This window comes from Oncorhynchus nerka, linkage group LG28 (assembly GCF_034236695.1).
Source record: "Oncorhynchus nerka isolate Pitt River linkage group LG28, Oner_Uvic_2.0, whole genome shotgun sequence".
In the NCBI taxonomy this organism is placed as follows: Eukaryota; Metazoa; Chordata; class Actinopteri; order Salmoniformes; family Salmonidae; genus Oncorhynchus; species Oncorhynchus nerka.
In genome coordinates, this window is record NC_088423.1 from 70,993,830 (window position 1) to 71,010,773 (window position 16,944).

A 16,944-nucleotide genomic window follows, 5' to 3' on the forward strand; every position below is an offset into this window, starting at 1 on the left:
TTAGCAGACGCTCTTATCCAGAGCGACTTACAAATTGGTGCGTTCACCTTATGACATCCAGTGGATTAATTAACACCCCATCATGCTTAGGGTAATGTGTAAAAATGCTGGGCAGGCCATTATTTTGACTGCCACATAGGATGACAATGCGCCATCCACCGGGCAAAAGTGATCACTGAATGGTTTGATGGTGGTTTGATGAGCATGAAAACGATGGAAACCATATTCCAGGGTCGTCTCAATCACCAGATCTCAACCCAATTGAACACTTATGGGAGATTCTGGAGCAGCGCCTGAGACAGCATTTTCCACCACCATCAACAAAACACCAAATTATGGAATTTCCTGTGGAAGAGTGGTGTTGCTTCCCTTCAATAGACTTCCAGATACTTGTGGAATCTATTGCAAGATGCATTGAAGCTGTCCTGGCTCGTGGTTGCCTAACACCCTATTAAGACACTTTATGTTAGGTGTTTCCTTTATTTTGGCAGTTACCTGTATGTATGTAGGCCTATGTATGGATGGATGTATGTATGGGTGTAACTTATGTCTGGCTGTCTGTCTGTTATGGCCAATATCAGAGATTAGAATATAATCTACTGTAAGGTCTAGTCCTGTATCAATCATCAAGTGGCATATTTTGGTAGGCCTAGCAGTGTGCCCTATCTACTTGTTATTTTAAAATAACTATTAAACAATGAACACATTAACAATCATTATTGCAAGTGGGAGTACAGAAGGGAATTGGTCATTGTTTACCTAGAATTTCAACTTCTCTACAAATTCACAAACTCATAAATTAAAGCAAATTGGACATTTTGATTAGCAGTATAATACAGTGAAGGTGAAAGAGAGACTCACACTGGAACCATTTCCTATGTATTTTTTAATGACGAGCATAAATGATCATCAGGTTGTCAACAACCATCTGGTCTCCATGGTGGTACACAAGTTAGGGAATGGGGTATTCACAAATGTACTTTTTCTTGCCAAGGCAGACCTCATCATGCCACTTTCCCTGTGCAGCCAGTGAGAGCACAACACAGCTCTCCCTCTTTGTCCCTGTGGGCTGCTTCTTGGTCTTGTCCCAGTTGAAGTAGCTGATGGGCATGCTGTTGACGTCTACATACTGGCCCTCCTTCACAATGTCTGTCACACCGATCCAGAACTCCTTGGTACCTGGCGCACTCCTCTTGGCATAGTCCCTCAGGTCATTGTTTTCATTGAGGTCACGTGGAGTGGCAAGTGTTCCACCCCATGCGATGCAGTGTTCATTGGCCTCATGGTAGTGCTTGGGTTCCTCGATGGTCAGGTAACACTTCCTGTGAGCTTTGATGCCACGAAGACAAACTAGAAGCAGAGGGAAGCAGTTTAGTACATTTATCTCCTTAAAACTTCCTCAGGCAATAACCCTACCTACCTTGCTCAAATATTACTGAATAATTTGAAACAAACAAAATATATATTTACATGATATATTGGTGTATAATGTCTCACTGACATTTTCTAATCTATAGAATATCAATCAGACATAATGAAGACTAGTAGGACCAAGCAAAGGTTTTCATCTGTATCCATGTTTCCTAAACCAAGTTCCCAAAATAAGACATAAGCCCTTTCAGTGGGAGGAACTCAGACAGAGGCATACTATATGAGACTATAACACTCTGTTCTTCCACCCTCCCTGTATAAAGAACCTGTTTCATCATAATACTTTTATATCCATCATCATACATTTCGCAATGTGCTCCAGAAATTCAACTGCATTATCTTCCACAGCACATGACTCAGTGCTCTGTCAACATCATTATTGCTGCTGTGAGGCATGAGGTTGAAGGTAAGAGTACTCCTGCCCTCTACTGGTGACTGAGCACATTAGTAAATGTCTGGGGTTAGTGTGATTTACCATAATAAATACAAAATCATAATTTCTCTGCATTAATTCCACACTATTAGAAAAAAAGGTTCCAAAAGGGTTCTTCGACTGTATCCATAGGAGAACACTTTTTGATTCCAGGTAGAACCTTTTTGGGTTCTACATGGAAATCAAAAAGGTTCTACCTGGAACCAAAAAGCATTTTCTTAAGGGTTTTCCTGTGGGGACAGCCGAATAACCCTTTTATGTTCCAGACAGCACAATTTATTTTCTCCAAGAGTGCATGTACCAAAGGTACATACAGTATACACCTGCCTAACCCATAAGAAACATACAGTAACTGCTAAATCTGCATGAGTAACAGCTACATTTCCTCATGAGAAGCATTTCCTCTTTGAAACCCTCCTGGCCATAAAGCAGCACTCAGTTTGAGCGCACAGAGCAGCCAGCTCAGCATACCTGTCTGCAGAGCCGAGATCTCCTTCAGGGAGTTCACCTCCTGCCACAGCTTCTCCAGCTGCAACTTTACATCATCCTCATCTGCCGCTGCATCTCCATAGAAACACAGACAAGCAGGCAGGCATGTCAGAGAGAAAATGTACAGAAAAACATAGTAGAGCCACTGAAGTTTAGTGTAGTGTGTGTGGTGAGTGTTACCTCTCTGTGGTGCTGGCACTGCTTTCCTGGTACGAGATGGATGGCTATATCCCTGGTGGAGCAAGGTAAGAGAGATAACCAAAAAGATGGGGAGAACCAGACGCGCCATGTCTGCACTAAATTCCGACAAAAGAAAAAGGGCACACCTTTTAACATTGACACAGGAGCCCAACGCACTGTGGGCAGTTCACTATATACAGGCTCACTGTTTGCTCCTGCAGTGATTCACCTCTCATTGGCTGACACTATGTAACTTTGGGTTTTTTCAAACGTCAGGGGGATCTCAAATACCATGGGTGGGGTGACAACAATGATGCCCCTGTTTCTGCCCATTCATAAATATTTACTTGGGACAAGGTGCAATTCATTTACCGTTTTCCCCATCCATTTCACAAACAAGCCGTAAATTCATGGACTGCAACACTGCACAGATTGTTCTGCATGAGAATATCTGATAGCTTCTGTATCTGACCTCCCACCATTCCCCTGTGCATGGATACATTTGACCCACAGTAAATTAACCCGGAAAAATAAATGTTGTTACTCCCTAGATGGCTAAGAGATTTGTTATTTTATACGCCATGTCACCAACATTATTTGTATGACCAAATGCATAGATAGGTCTCCCAATGTATCAAAACATTATGAGGATGATGACATTTTGCTTGTCAACTCTAATTATATCTCATTCAAATGTGCTGAAAATACAGATTCAGTTGTGTAACCTAACCATGGAAAACAGGGAGCTTAATAGAGCCGAGGAAGTCCAGCTCACAGCTCTGGTGCAGCAGAGGTTCTTTTTAGTCTGTGATGTTGTAGAGTAGACAGATCAGATGGAAGAGTGGTGCAGTGTTAAGAAAAACTCTGCTGTCTGATTGAGAGAGCCGGGATGCCCAAGCACTTAAACATTAATGGAGATACCATTCAAATTTGATTAGGTGTAATGATACAGTAAATAATGATGTCTGTGTGAAACCATTTGCATGAATTAATTCCCAAAACCTGAAGAGCAACATTGAAAAGTAATCACAATGTCATAACAACACTCTGTAACCCTGGTCTCATCCAGATAATAGTCTAGGGCTGTTGAGAGTTGCAATATGACCACATAGTTAAAGTGGTTTAGCTACACAATGCTAAAAGGATGCAATCCATATTTCAAATAGATTACAGCATTGGAGCATAACAACAGTAAAAGATCTTCGGCCTGCCAGTAAATAGCAAAGGACCAACCTCATTTATATTGCATAATAAAGGTGTACATACCCCACTGCTATAAGTGGAAAAGGGATGATAAGAGAATATCAAGACTCAAAGTGATTGGGAGAGATGAAAATCAGTCATTCATGTTGAATCCTTATGACTTAATCAGATAAGAATCTAAGAAATCGGCAGAGCTACTTAAAGTAACCATGGTCAAAGTCTATTTACTGTTGTTAACAGGCAGATATTTACAGTGAGAAAGTTACCATGGATTTAAAGCTTAAATCATTTTTCATACTGTACATTCTTGGAGAAATACCCCAGCCTATGAGAGTGTGATATTATAGGGAGTCTTTCACAGGGTGGCTTGTGGAGAAAACCTGCAGATGACACAGGCCAAGAAAAACACACAGCTTTCCCAGAATGCTCTGCAGAAACATTTATTCATGTAAACAGAACTGGACTACGTACAGTATAACATAACAAAAACACTAATACCAACAAATACCGTTAAACAATAGCTTCATATAAGTCTGTAATCAGGCTCCAGCTACAGTACTAAACACACCTACATAGTTTGTTTATCTTTTTTTAACTTTTAAGGCAAGATGACTATCCATCATAATGACCTCCCATGGAAACACAAACATACACACTGCAAGTTACTCTACACTCTAGACCTAGACTAACAGGAAAACCCAAAGAGACATTCACATTTAGATGTACTGTTCTCCTTCATTAATATACTTGATTTCCAGCACCATTGCCAAGTCTATCATGAAAGGAAATATAGGTGCAATGTTGTGATGTAGCTAATAAAATGTTGAATAAAATGTTGTGACATTTAATGTGACTTAGCTAATTAAAAGATCATATGAATGTTGTAAGTGGCAAATGAAAGATCAATGAAATGTGTGGAACTGTATTTCTTCACCAGTGGGTTTGGAGAAGCACAGCTGACTACTTTCCAATCACTTCTACAGCCATGTAATAACTGGGCCCTTTCTTTCCATACAGACAGTAGGGTACATACAAAAATGTATCATATTTTCTATTCACTTGCAAAGTTACAAGAATTGTATGCTGTTTTATACTGTGTCTGTACATTTATTTATGTGTCTGTACATTTACATGTATTTTTGGTTTGGGAATACTCCTGAAGGTAATATGTAAGCTTGCAGTTATATGAAACATAGCTGCCTTAGCTAGATTTACTGTTTATAACAAGGCGATTGAATAGCTTTCATCTCCGTACCATCAATGGTAGTTTCATATTTTAATGAATAAATAGATTTGTACGTTGGATGATTGATTTCACACTTTCCATATGGATAAGACTGGTAGCACAATACAGTTGTCATACTCCATCTCACATGAGATGGTAACATCTGATACGAATAACTCCTGTCCTGTGGTATCCACAGCAATAGTACTTCCATTCTTGATGGCCCATCAGCTCATCTGTAAGTGAATGTGTCTTTAGTCCTCCCTCTCATTGGCACTCTGTTTGGGAGGCATAGTACAATATACACAGGCACCAGCCAGTAAATGTAACACAACTTATTACACACACACATAAAGAACACAGACTAAACAGAAACGGGTGTGGTTAATCATCATCATTACCTGGCCACCATGCCATTTCTCTCTGCATTGTTTGTCTGAAATGTGGACTATGGATGAGGCCAAAAGCTGACATTATCGTTCTTATTTTTTATTAGTTGCAGAAATGTAGGAAACACACTCAGAATGCTACCTGGCATTTGGCAGAACCACCATGAAAGTTAGTGTTTGTGGAATGGGTACAATTCAAATACTGAAATCTTCTACAAGACTGCTGCAGACTTCTAGCTCAAAGGCACTGGTGATTCCATAACAACATTGCAGAAGGTCGGATCTCTAATGTGTCGGTAAACATGGTAGCAGGCATTTACAGTGGCATTTCCTAATACTCTCTCCTAGCTCACACACTGCTGAAGATAACCTGAGAGAGGAGGGTGAGAAACGATCTCAGAGAGTGATTTTGATAAACTCACTGCAGCAGGTGGAGGTAAATAGCCCAGGGCCAATCTGCTCTGGGTTTGCTGTGTATTTAGTGGTAATGGGGTGATCAGAGTGACTAGTGTTCATGAAGTGTTCATAGTGTTCATCATCATAATAGTGGTAAAAGAGAAAGGGGAATATAGCTTAGAGGAGATGTTTACTCTAACACCCACCCTCCTAGTTTCCCTCTTGTTTCAACCATCAAGACAGGAGTACAAGCATGGTCAATATCACTTATGTGCCTGGTTCACTCTCACTCACTTACTGTTCTCTTTAACACTCAATCACTCACTCTCGTATTTTCCCTAAAAGCAACATAATCAACCCCTTATTCACTGCGTTCCTACTTTGCTCCCTTGTTAAGGTTGCCATAGAACACAATGAACAATGACGAGGCTGCAGATAGGTCTAAGCATCTCTTAACATCATTTGTTCAGCAACACAATGCTCATCTTAATACTGGATAGTGAATGGCACTTTAGCTGATGGGCAACTTTGACAACCAGTGTCTTATGAGTTTCCATATGTCTTTCAAACATCTTACATAACAAAAGACAACAGACCCACACACAAGCACACAAACATACACTCACATACTGTACAAAGGTTTGAGTTCACGGTGCGTAGTTCGGGTTGTGGAGTCATCTGTTATGGAACTAATCCCCCGCTCCACCTCCTTCCTTTGAGGTGTCCAGGCCAGTTGTGGTGCCGTACCTGGGCCTACTGGATGAAAGGCATGCGCTCCTTGTTGTCACTGTCCCCTTCATGTTCCTCCTCCTCCTCACCAGCCTCACTGGTCTCTGTGCTGTCACTGGCCATCTACACAGAATACAGAACACACTGTAATTTATCCAAATACAGAATAGAGTACCAATACACAACATGTACGGTATAAACTGTATCTATAAGAAAACATCCAAAGACAAGGAACAAAGGATACAGATATTAAAGTATCTGTACAGTGTTCCAGATTTGTTATGAAATATTACCTACAATTAATCACAATATGAATTAAATAGATTACTAATACAAAATATATATAATTAAGGATGTTAAAAAGCAGATTTTCTCTGTGTCCCTGCTTGGCGTTTCAGAAACAACACTGGCATACACTTGGATATTCAAATTAGTTCCCATGTGGAGGCACTGGGGCAGACTTCCTGAGCCTGGCTGCACTAAGTCAAATAGTATGGATGGATTCAGGATTTGGAAATACACAATAAAACTACTAGGGCACTTTACTAAAACAGCAATAAATGAATAAATGCACACTGATTATTGCACAATTATGAGTCGTTTCTGTTCTTTGCTTTGTCATTATATTCCTAATATTTATGTTGTTTGCAACCTAAATAACGTTAGCTAGCTAGGTAGTTGTGAAGCTAACTAGCTACTGGCTGCTGCTACCTTTGTTAGACAACAGCAGCTGGCTAGGTTTCCCCTTGACCTAAAACTTTAAGCTGCAAACCACAGGATTTAAAATTGAAGGAGGCAGTGAGATGGTTGTGTGGAGGATCTGCTTTGACAGCGAACCTTAGCATGCTAGCTAACGTTAGCATGCTAACATTAGCTAACTGCTTCTAAACAGTCAGCAGGACAACTCTTACTAACCTAGGGTGACTACAAGTCCCGGATTGTGCTGGACAGTCCAGCAGTTTGGCCCCTTTTCCACATCCCACAACCATACAATTAAGTTCTGCATTTGATTAACAAATTCAAAAACCACTCATTTAGAATTTATTTTTTTGTCCCGTATTTCAGTCAGACATTCCAACCTGTCTCTTTTCGTTTATGAAAAAAAAATGAATATCATAAGAATGTGGTAGCCTACTGGTGATGTTAAACACTTCTCCAATCATTGCTGAGATCTGATATTCTGCACAGCAAGACGAGATGTAGACTAATGTCATAGGCTTATTGTCAACCAATCATATTTCTCAAATCCTTTCGGGCTAAATTCCAGCTAAATTTGGAGAGGACAGTTAGGCCTAACTATTTTCAAAAAGCATGCTACTGATAAAGAACTACAAAAGTAAGTAAATAACCGTATTAGACTGAAAGATGTCATTTCGTTAAACTTGTGAGGCTCTCCATGCTCATTAGTTGCACAATAAACATATTTGCTGCTACTTCACTAAATCTGATTTTAATGTCTCCCTTCCTAGCTATTTGACCTTCCATGAGACCACCAAAAATATTTCCTTGGCCAAATATTCCCATATTTTCATAAAACAGCCACACATGTAGTCTCTCATTTCTGCATCACCAAATCTTTCGAAAGGCGTAGGCTAGGTGCGCTTCAATTACTTATTTGGTCAACGGACTGCAGGGGTGTAGTGCTGCCATTACTCTGCTACTTCTCACAATGGTGCTCATTTAGTCATGTTAGATCAAAGCTGAATCAATGTCTTAGAAGATCACATAATGATTCATTCTCACTGTGCACAGACGTCAATTCATTTAATTGAAATGACGTGGAAACAACGTTCATTCAATCAGTGTGTGCCAGTGGATTAGTATTCTACATAACAAAACCAAATATAATAGCATAGTATAACATTACTGTTACACCAAAAATACCACTTAATTTCTTATGAGATTTTAGGATGGTAAACTGAATATTCCCCCAAAATGATCAGACGGCCAAAACTCAACAGCGCCAGAATGTGCTATGATTGAAAAAAAAAAAAATACAGAAAGGCTATGAAGTTTAACACCATCTGCTCTAATTTGCCCACTAAATAGGAATTCACGAAGATATAAATACATATTACCATGAAACTATTTGAGATCAAATGATCGGCATGCAGACGCAGTTTGGACATTTCACTGGTAAAATGTGAAGAATTATCATTCATTTATGACAGTGATGATGCCATGGCCTATTTTGAAACGAGGGATGCCTAACTTGGTGTTTGAGGGTATTAAAAATATAAATGTTTCTTGAGACAATATGTATGGCCATAGGTAGATGTTGTAATTGGAGGATGCATTTTATGCATATTCTATAATGATATTCAATAGGCTACATCTGGGTGGGATGGGGACGTGCTGCTAAATGTTTTAATTCATGAAGGCAACTGTCTCGCAAAATCATCCTGTTGTCCAACATTTGGGTCTTTTAATTGTGGTCTACCTATACAAACCACATCATTTGAAATAGAAGTGACAGGTGAGATAGTTGTTGCATAGGCGTTGTCCTTTTTGCTAACACCAGCTGTGGATTGCTCGGCGTGCTAGCTATCTTGCTTGTGTGCAGTGAGTGTGCATTACTGAGCACGTGCCTCCCATTATCTCAAGAATGATCATTCACCCCACTGGAGAATAAAAACAAAAAGGCAAAAGCTGCTGGACCAATCACATATGGCCCAAGCAAATTTCAAGCATTACATTTGCTTTTTTTTCAATACAATTAAAAGAGTTTGAGATGGGGTTTTACTGGACAGTTACTTTAAAAGTATCAACATTGAATCTACATTTTGTCAACGCTGCTCAGGCTTTTGTTTCTTATGTTTGCTGCTCCAAATGGGGAAGCTGACATTCATGGGTCACTATAGAAACCAGTGCCATTGGAAGATATCATATTCATTGTTATCAGACTCAGTTTTATCTAGGAACCTCAAACCTAACCATGTGTTGATTTGGCCAAGAGTTTTCCAGGGATAAATTGCTCACTGTGGTGAGTCATGATGCTATTTAATAATTTCCCTTTTCCTCAAGGATTTTCAAACTGGTTGAATGCATGTGCAATTTTAGACCACTTATTAATAACTTGTTTTTGTAGAAAAAAAGGTCAGGGTTGTGTACTTACCAAAGGAGTGGGAGACTTCTCCACATCCAGGATTAGCTTTCCTATGTTGCCTCTGTCGTGGATCCTCTGCATGGCTTCTTTTACCTGGGGTACAAACACAATAACAAATCAGACAAAATACTGACTGTCACATAAAATCAATGTCAGTAATAACAATATATACCATATAGTTTAGACATTCGATCCCCCAAAATACAGCTTGTGATTTTGTTTGGGAGCTGTATGTGACCTTCTGAATAGAGTGTATGCAGTTTTAGGCACTGCACATTAGGTGGCAGTGGTGACACAGCAAGCCCATGAAAAACATAGCAACAGAGTGTGACACATGTGCACAGAGGAGTATGTGCACAGAGGAGTAGACTTTGCAATCGGGGTGATAAGGGTTTGCATTTCTCATCACAACAACTTCAAAACTACATTTAACAGCATCTTCCATCCAAACTCTTATAATAGGAGCCAGCTAAAAATCACATTCTTAAATCACAGAGTGTTTAAAAAAAACGTATAGGTGCAGTGAAATTTGTTGTTTTATAGGGTTAGCCATGGTGCAATTTTTATACACAGCCCAACAAATTACAGCCAACAACCACAACTAATTGGTGTTCAGATTCCAAACTCAACCAATCATACGACCAGTGTCAGTACATGCTCTCATTTAGAATGATCAGAGTGTTATTATCTGAGCGGAACAGTTGCTACATGTGCTAAGCTGAGGGCCATGTTTTAAAAGGTTACTGCCTGTTCATTCAGCTGGGTGGAAGTGAGAGGTCAAACATTCCACTTCCCAGACAGACAGTAACTTGAAGCACACACCAGTTCTCCCTCAAATAAATCAGTGCAGGTCACTGTATAATCATTCAGTCAGTCATCAGAGCCAGCACACATTTAACACAGCCAGGATGTGCACAAAGCATGACGATCATCACACCATTTCACAGGACTGAAAAAATCTGTGTCATTTCTAGAATACTGTAATTTGTATATTGCGTGACGTGGTCTGGTGGCTTTTCTGAATTGATATACATGGCCGGAGAAGATTAGCGTCCCTGTCCTTCATCTAGCCAGACTCAGTCAATACCCAAACCCTCCGTCAGAGCTCATGACATTTACAGATGATTGGAACTGCTCCCCGCCCGCCTAAAAAAAAAGGTGCTGCAAGTGTATTCCTCCTACTTCTAAGGAGGTCAACCCTGCCACGCCAATACTTTTCATCACACCATTTCACAGTATGACATATAGCATGATGAGATGACCTATAATGATTACCTCCTCTAAGTCAATGCCACTGGAGACCACTTTAGGGCTGCCCTTCCAAGTATTCTTACCTTACTGTCAGACTCCATTTTAAAGTTGCATCTCTGCCTCTATACTCTTTGTTCTATGTGGTGACGTTTCACCAATCCCAATGTTTCAGTGCTCAAAGCACACCACTCCCCATGCCCCCCATCACCTGTTGCTACGTACAGCAGAGAAGGGATAGCTGAGACCAGTCTGCCCTGATGCATCTCAGGGATATTGCCTCTATGCTCAGTGTGATTACTGCAGAATGAATCCATTTACAGCAGTCCATGGCCTGGCGAGCACAATAAAACGCATCACTGAGAGAGTAGTTCAAAATATATCTTTCAAGGCACTGTGCATTTTCAAAGTCATATCCGTATAATGGAGCAATTGTCTTTGAATGTTTTGAAAGGAAGCAACTGAGAGTCATGAGTAGGCACCCATTACATTATTGTAATATCTTTAGCATGGAAATGTATCAGCGGTAACATTTCTACAATGATTCCGAAATCCATTGAGCACATATTGTGTTTTCCCTGATTGTGTGTTGTTTCATTCCCCTCTGGGTTGGATAGATCTCTAATTTCCTTTCATTCATCCCTGGTCATTTCTAATGGCAGTAGTGTTTGCATTACCAGAAACCCACTTGAGAACACAATTAGGAAAATCAATGTACCATGAACAATCCTGCAGTCAAATACGGGGAGATGCACTAGAAGGCTCTGCGTAATTCAACATGATGCACTCTGCAATGGAAAACATGAGTCACATGGCTCTACAGTGTGACCATTTTACTTACCTAAATATTTTGCTGTGTGACCTGGAAATAAAAATAAAATCACCCAGATGATAATTGTTGCAATGATTCCTTCACTGTACAGCAGGCCCTGGGTGCCACGGAGTATACGCTTGCATCATTACTACAAAGAAAACTGCTTGTTACCTCAAATATTTTTAATTGCGCTCTTAAATTTCATGTGCTCCCTGTAAAAATGGTCAGCGTAGAGCCTTGAGTCACATCCCTCCCTTGTAGGTAAACAATTATCAGCATGTGAATAATTATCATTCATAATGTTCACCATAAATCTAATACATGCTTACTAACTCAGCCACACAGAATATCCCAGTGTACAATAGCTTGTTAAAAATTAGTTTTCAATGACCATTGACTCAAAGTGGAGACTGGCTGCTTTAGTAGTGGCAGCTGTGAGCCACTCCAACCTGGTGGGTTGTGGAATTAGATCTAATCCCCATGTTATTTCTCCTACAACTCCAACAGGATTTACCAGACTTGAGTAGCACCGATGTTTGAAGTTGGAACAATAACTATTTTTATTTTCTTTCAAGACTAAAAACTGATATAATCTAAAATGTATTTGAATGAGACCATTTTATCCAGTTTGAATGGCAAATATTTTTTGCCTTGGGATATCCAAGTGGCGTGCTATCCAGACAGTACTCAGTAGGTACACCATGAGAAAACCATTTCTACCAGGTAGGTGCACCAATCCCTGTCCATACATAAATTATGATGTTAGTAAATAAATGATGTGATGGGGAAAAAGTGGGATCATAAATACAGCCTTGTGAGGTCATACAGTTACTGTGATTCAGTGAATCCCTCCATTTCTGACAAATATTGCCTCAGCATTTTCCTACAAGCCACTGCAAACAGAGTACTTTCAATGTGAGACAGTTGTGTTGGTTTGGACGGCTGTGACACCTTACATGGTTAATCCATCCCCAACCTCATCTCCACCCCCCATCTCTTAATCTTTAGGTTCCTTTGTTAAAGAAGATCTAGATTTAAGGTGTCTGCATGCTTCCCATCCGAAACAGTTTGGAACAGTTTGTCCATATATTATGACAACATTTTGTGACGTTTTTGTTCGGCATGTTTGTGCACACAAAAAATATCTTGAGGCAAGCCGAAGTCTACGCCCCTTTGTCGATGATTGGTCAACATTAGGGATTCTTGAATGACAACAAACAGTTAATTGATGAGAGACAAATCGTTTTCATGCAAATTTATTCACTTGAGATATACTGAACATAACATCTTAGTTAAATGTAAAATTGCGCGATTTGGCAAAAATATAAAAAATTATTCTGTCTATTTTGAGGAAGTGGCTACGGCGTCTCAAGATGGACAAACAGTAGTATTGACACTTTTTTCTAATTTTTCAAGCAAAGGTCTTTTAATGGAGTATGCAAGCACACTCGTTCATTTCGCATGCGGAAGGCTTAAGGGCATTGAGTCTTCATGGGTTGAGGAGGGTGGAAGGAACTCAAGCATGAAACCAGAACAACATAATCCAGACTGTGAACCAGCAGTCTGTGCCAGTGTTTGTTCCTGTGTTCAAAGCCATTATCAGAGTTACTGCATTGGAAATGATGTATACTATAAAGTCATTCAATAACTGTGCTGGAAGGTAGAGGGGTTTCATGGAAAAGGGTAATGTGATTACTCTCTGATCTCGCTCATTAAAACTCATGGGGATCAAACATAATCACTACATGGGAATAGTTCAACCCCTCAGAGATGTTGACCGTGGATGGCCTATATCACTGTTCTCATTACCATGGTACACACAGACAATGTACCTCTTTGTCTGGATCCCATTGTTTCCAAAACATTCTTTAGCTAAAAGAAATGACATAGCCTAAAGCAGAAGCAGGTCAGGGACTGTTAATGTGATGTTAATTAACAATGATGGAGAATTGTGGCTGGTTGGAGAGTCGGTAGGGGGTAAATTGTGAAGCAGGCACATATCTGGGAACCAGCAAGGAGGCTCCGCCATGCTTTATCCATGGTGAACCCCTACTGTACTCCCTGTCTAGATCCCGATTACACCCTAATTGGCCAAGACACTCCAAGTTAGACAGGCAATGCTACATGGGTATCCAGGCAACCTTTCCTTCATTCCATTCTGAAGACACACCCTCCACCCAGGCGAGAACCGTTTTCCAGGCTCAGCATTTACACTAACCAACGCCCCCTGAATTCTCATCCCACGCACACAAGCAACGGGAGTCTTTTCCCCTGGCTCGCCACCCCACTTCCCTTTAATGAGGCTCTTCATGGGCTGTGGATCCAGAGAATACCCTGCATTTCACGCCAAACCTCACTGACAGCAGAGCACAGGGTTCCTAGGAAAAATACAAAACATCTCATAAACACACCTTTCCCTTTCTCTCTCTCTCTCTCTCGCTCATACAAAGCTGAAACTCACATGCTGCACGATATCCTCCCAAGACTACATCAAAGAGAGCTCCATAGACAGCTACAGTATCTGTCCTCCCACAACTGCTGACAATTGCACAACTCATTTCACCAACAAACCACAAAAATAACTTCAGAATGGACTTCAAAGAACTCACTTGGAAAATGTACGGAAAAGCTTCTGCTTACACAACCAGGTATGGCTGCATCCCGGTGGTATCCCTGCGATGTTAAACAGTCATATCTTGGAATTCCTTTCTGAGACCATGCCAGAAGTAGCATTGTGATGTGTCGTACCGGTGAGTGCCAAGCCTATGAGGATCAGAAGGCCCTTTCCGAAAAAGCATTGTCAGGCTTGATAAATTACTTAACATTTTATCAGGCAGCTGTAATCTGAATGTTAGCAGAGAGCGGTCCTCCCAGATGAATGTGGGCAGCTAGTTAATGAACAGATCCTCCTCCCACAGCAGGAAAAGGCAACGGCATCCCACACCAGCCTCACACAGGAGATCGATCTCTAGGCACACAGCTACTGTCACAACTTCTAATAGATTCCAACATCCAACAAGACCCCAAATGACAGGAAAGGCAGAAATTCTGAGTAAGACGATTACATTGTCAGTCATATTATAGCTGGTTCAGGCGGAGGTGTGTAATGGGAATTTGAATGTTTGTGCTTATAACTAATTCCTGTGTTCTATTCATGTGCTGTTATATAAACCAATGTCTGTGTTCATGCAAGTGGTTGACTGAACAAATCCTCCTCTTATCAGTAACTGCAATTTGGCAGTACGCCCAGACGTTGTTTTGAGAACGAACAAACGATATCTCAGTTAAGGTCTCAGCTTAGAGAGGAGAAGCCTCATGAGGTGTTGGTCTGTCACATGTTATGAAACAGTTTTGGTCGGTCCCATGAATGAAACAAAACGATAATGATTAATTAATTATGCTAAATCATGCAAATATAACTTGTCTGTGTATAGCTGTATATAAGACAACTGCTGGGACTGCCCAGGAAAAGCTTCTGACAGACATGTGTTCTATGGTGCATTGAGTTGGTTGGAACCTCTCCAGCGCGCTGACAATAAACAATGATTAATTTAAGATTGACTTTGAGTGTCCCCTGTGTAAGAATTTTTCCACGACAGATGTTTGTAGCATAGGAAATTGCTTGAGAGCAAGAGAGGTAACCAAAGCCATAGCATCAATAGAACCGTGTTACAAAAGCTTTAGAAGGGAAAATATTTTTTCACCATGCAAAAAAGACCTCCCTTTGTGCCACCAAATAACAGAATCTTGTCACCATGTGAGCTAGAGTGACTCTAAAATCTGAAAAGGAAAATGCTGACATGGAGAAGATTAAACTGGATGTGGGTTCCCAAGACCTTCAATGTGTTTATGGTGGCCAGTGTGGCCAAGTTCTTTTCAGATCATTGTCCCACAACAACAAAAGTAGGTTTTCATTGAATTTGGCAAGACTGCTGTTCTATGGTGTGCTAGTAAGAGGACAAAGCATATGTTCCTTTTAAAATACAGTGCCTTCAGAAAGTAATCATACCCCTTACTCCACATGTTCTTGTTATAGCCTGAATTCAAAAAGGATTAAATAGCATTTTTTCACACCCATCTACACACAATACCCCATAATGACAAAGTGAAAACATGGTTTTAGAAATATACACTACCGTTCAAAAGTTTGAGGTCACTTAGAAACGTCCTTGATTTTAATCAGAACAACAGTTTTCAGCTGTGCTAACATAATTGCAAAAGGGTTTTCTAATGATCAATTAGCCTTTTAAAATTATAAACTTGGATTAGCTAACACAACGTGCCATTGGAGCACAGGAGTGATGGTTGCTGATAATGGGCCTCTGTACGCCTATGTAGATATTCCATAAAGTTGACCATTTCCAGCAACAAAAGTAATTTACAACATTAACAATGTCTACACTGTATTTCTGATCAATTTGATGTTATTTCAATAGACAAAAAAATAGCTTTTCTTTCAAAAACAAGGACATTTCTAAGTGACCCAAACTTTTGTGTATATATTTTTTTAAATATCTAATTTACATAAGTATTCACACCACTGAGTCAATACATGTTAGAATCACCTTTGGCAGCGTTTACAGCTGTGAGTCTTTCTGGGTAAATCTCTAAGAACTTTGCACAACTGGATTGTACAATTTTTGACGACTTTTTTTTTTTTCCGAAATCTTCAAGCTCTGTCAAATTGGTTGTTAATCATTTCTAGACAAGTAACTCAGCCACTCAGGAACATTCACTGTCTTCTTGGTAAGCAACTCCAGTGTATATTTGGCCTTGTGTTTTAGGTTATTGTCCTGCTGGAAGGTGAATTAATCTCCCAGTGTCTGGTGGAAAGCCGACTGAAGCAGGTTTTCCTCTAGGATTGTGCCTGTGCTTAGCTCCATTGAGTGTATTTTGTATCCTGAAAAACTCCCCAATCCTTAATGATTACAAGCATACCCATAACATGATGCAGCCACCACTACTAAACATTTAGAAAAACATAATTCCACTTTGATATTATTAGGTATTGTGTGTAGATCAGTGACAAAAATTCTCAATTTAATCAATTTTAAACTCAGGATGTAACAAAAAAAAAAAATTTAAGTCAAGGGGTGTAAATACTTCCTGTAAGTGCATATGAAAAATATAGTACAGTACTGAGTGGGAAAGCTAAGCTTGTCTTTTTGAAAATGTACTAATAGTCTTCAAATTGGGATGTTGTCAGCAGAAATAAAGAGATCCCATCTAAAAATGTCTACCACATCTGTGGATTGGAAATACCCAAAGGACTGCTAATAGCCACAAAATATAGAAGTGCAT

The 16,944-nt window shown here is 40.0% G+C and overlaps 2 protein-coding genes across 3 annotated transcripts in view; both read right to left on the bottom strand.

Annotated features, from left to right (window-relative positions):
* Positions 1-868: 868 nt before the first annotated feature.
* Positions 869-2,756, bottom strand: clec3a (C-type lectin domain family 3, member A). Of its 2 annotated transcripts, none has more exons than XM_029639818.2 (3): positions 2,534-2,756; positions 2,336-2,422; positions 869-1,350 (listed from the first exon to the last, which is right to left on the bottom strand). In XM_029639818.2, exons 1-3 carry the CDS (start codon positions 2,640-2,642, stop codon positions 953-955), a joined length of 594 nt encoding a protein of 197 aa, XP_029495678.1. In that variant the 5' UTR covers positions 2,643-2,756; the 3' UTR covers positions 869-952. The 2 variants fall into 2 exon arrangements, with proteins under 2 accessions (XP_029495678.1, XP_029495677.1); XM_029639817.2 differs by having other exon boundaries at positions 2,336-2,428.
* Positions 2,757-4,160: 1,404 nt separating this feature from the next.
* vat1l (vesicle amine transport 1-like) overlaps positions 4,161-16,944 on the bottom strand; it is a 33,327-nt gene continuing 20,543 nt past the window's right edge. Inside the window, exons 8-9 of the mRNA XM_065013071.1 lie at positions 9,591-9,674; positions 4,161-6,598 (exon numbers count right to left, since the gene is read on the bottom strand). Of these exons, the coding sequence (XP_064869143.1) occupies positions 6,500-6,598; positions 9,591-9,674 (183 nt within the window). The 3' untranslated portion in view covers positions 4,161-6,499. The remainder of the gene's footprint in view (positions 6,599-9,590; positions 9,675-16,944) is intronic.

Coding starts and splice junctions, on each gene's coding strand:
- clec3a (XM_029639817.2), bottom strand. CDS start 2,642: ATGGCGCGTCTGGTTCTCCCCATCTTTTTGGTTATCTCTCTTACCTTG. Junction 2,429..2,533: donor AGTGCCAGCACCACAGAGAG/GTAACACTCACC, acceptor GTTTCTATGGAG/ATGCAGCGGCAGATGAGGAT. Junction 1,351..2,335: donor GATCTCGGCTCTGCAGACAG/GTATGCTGAGCT, acceptor CTCTGCTTCTAG/TTTGTCTTCGTGGCATCAAA.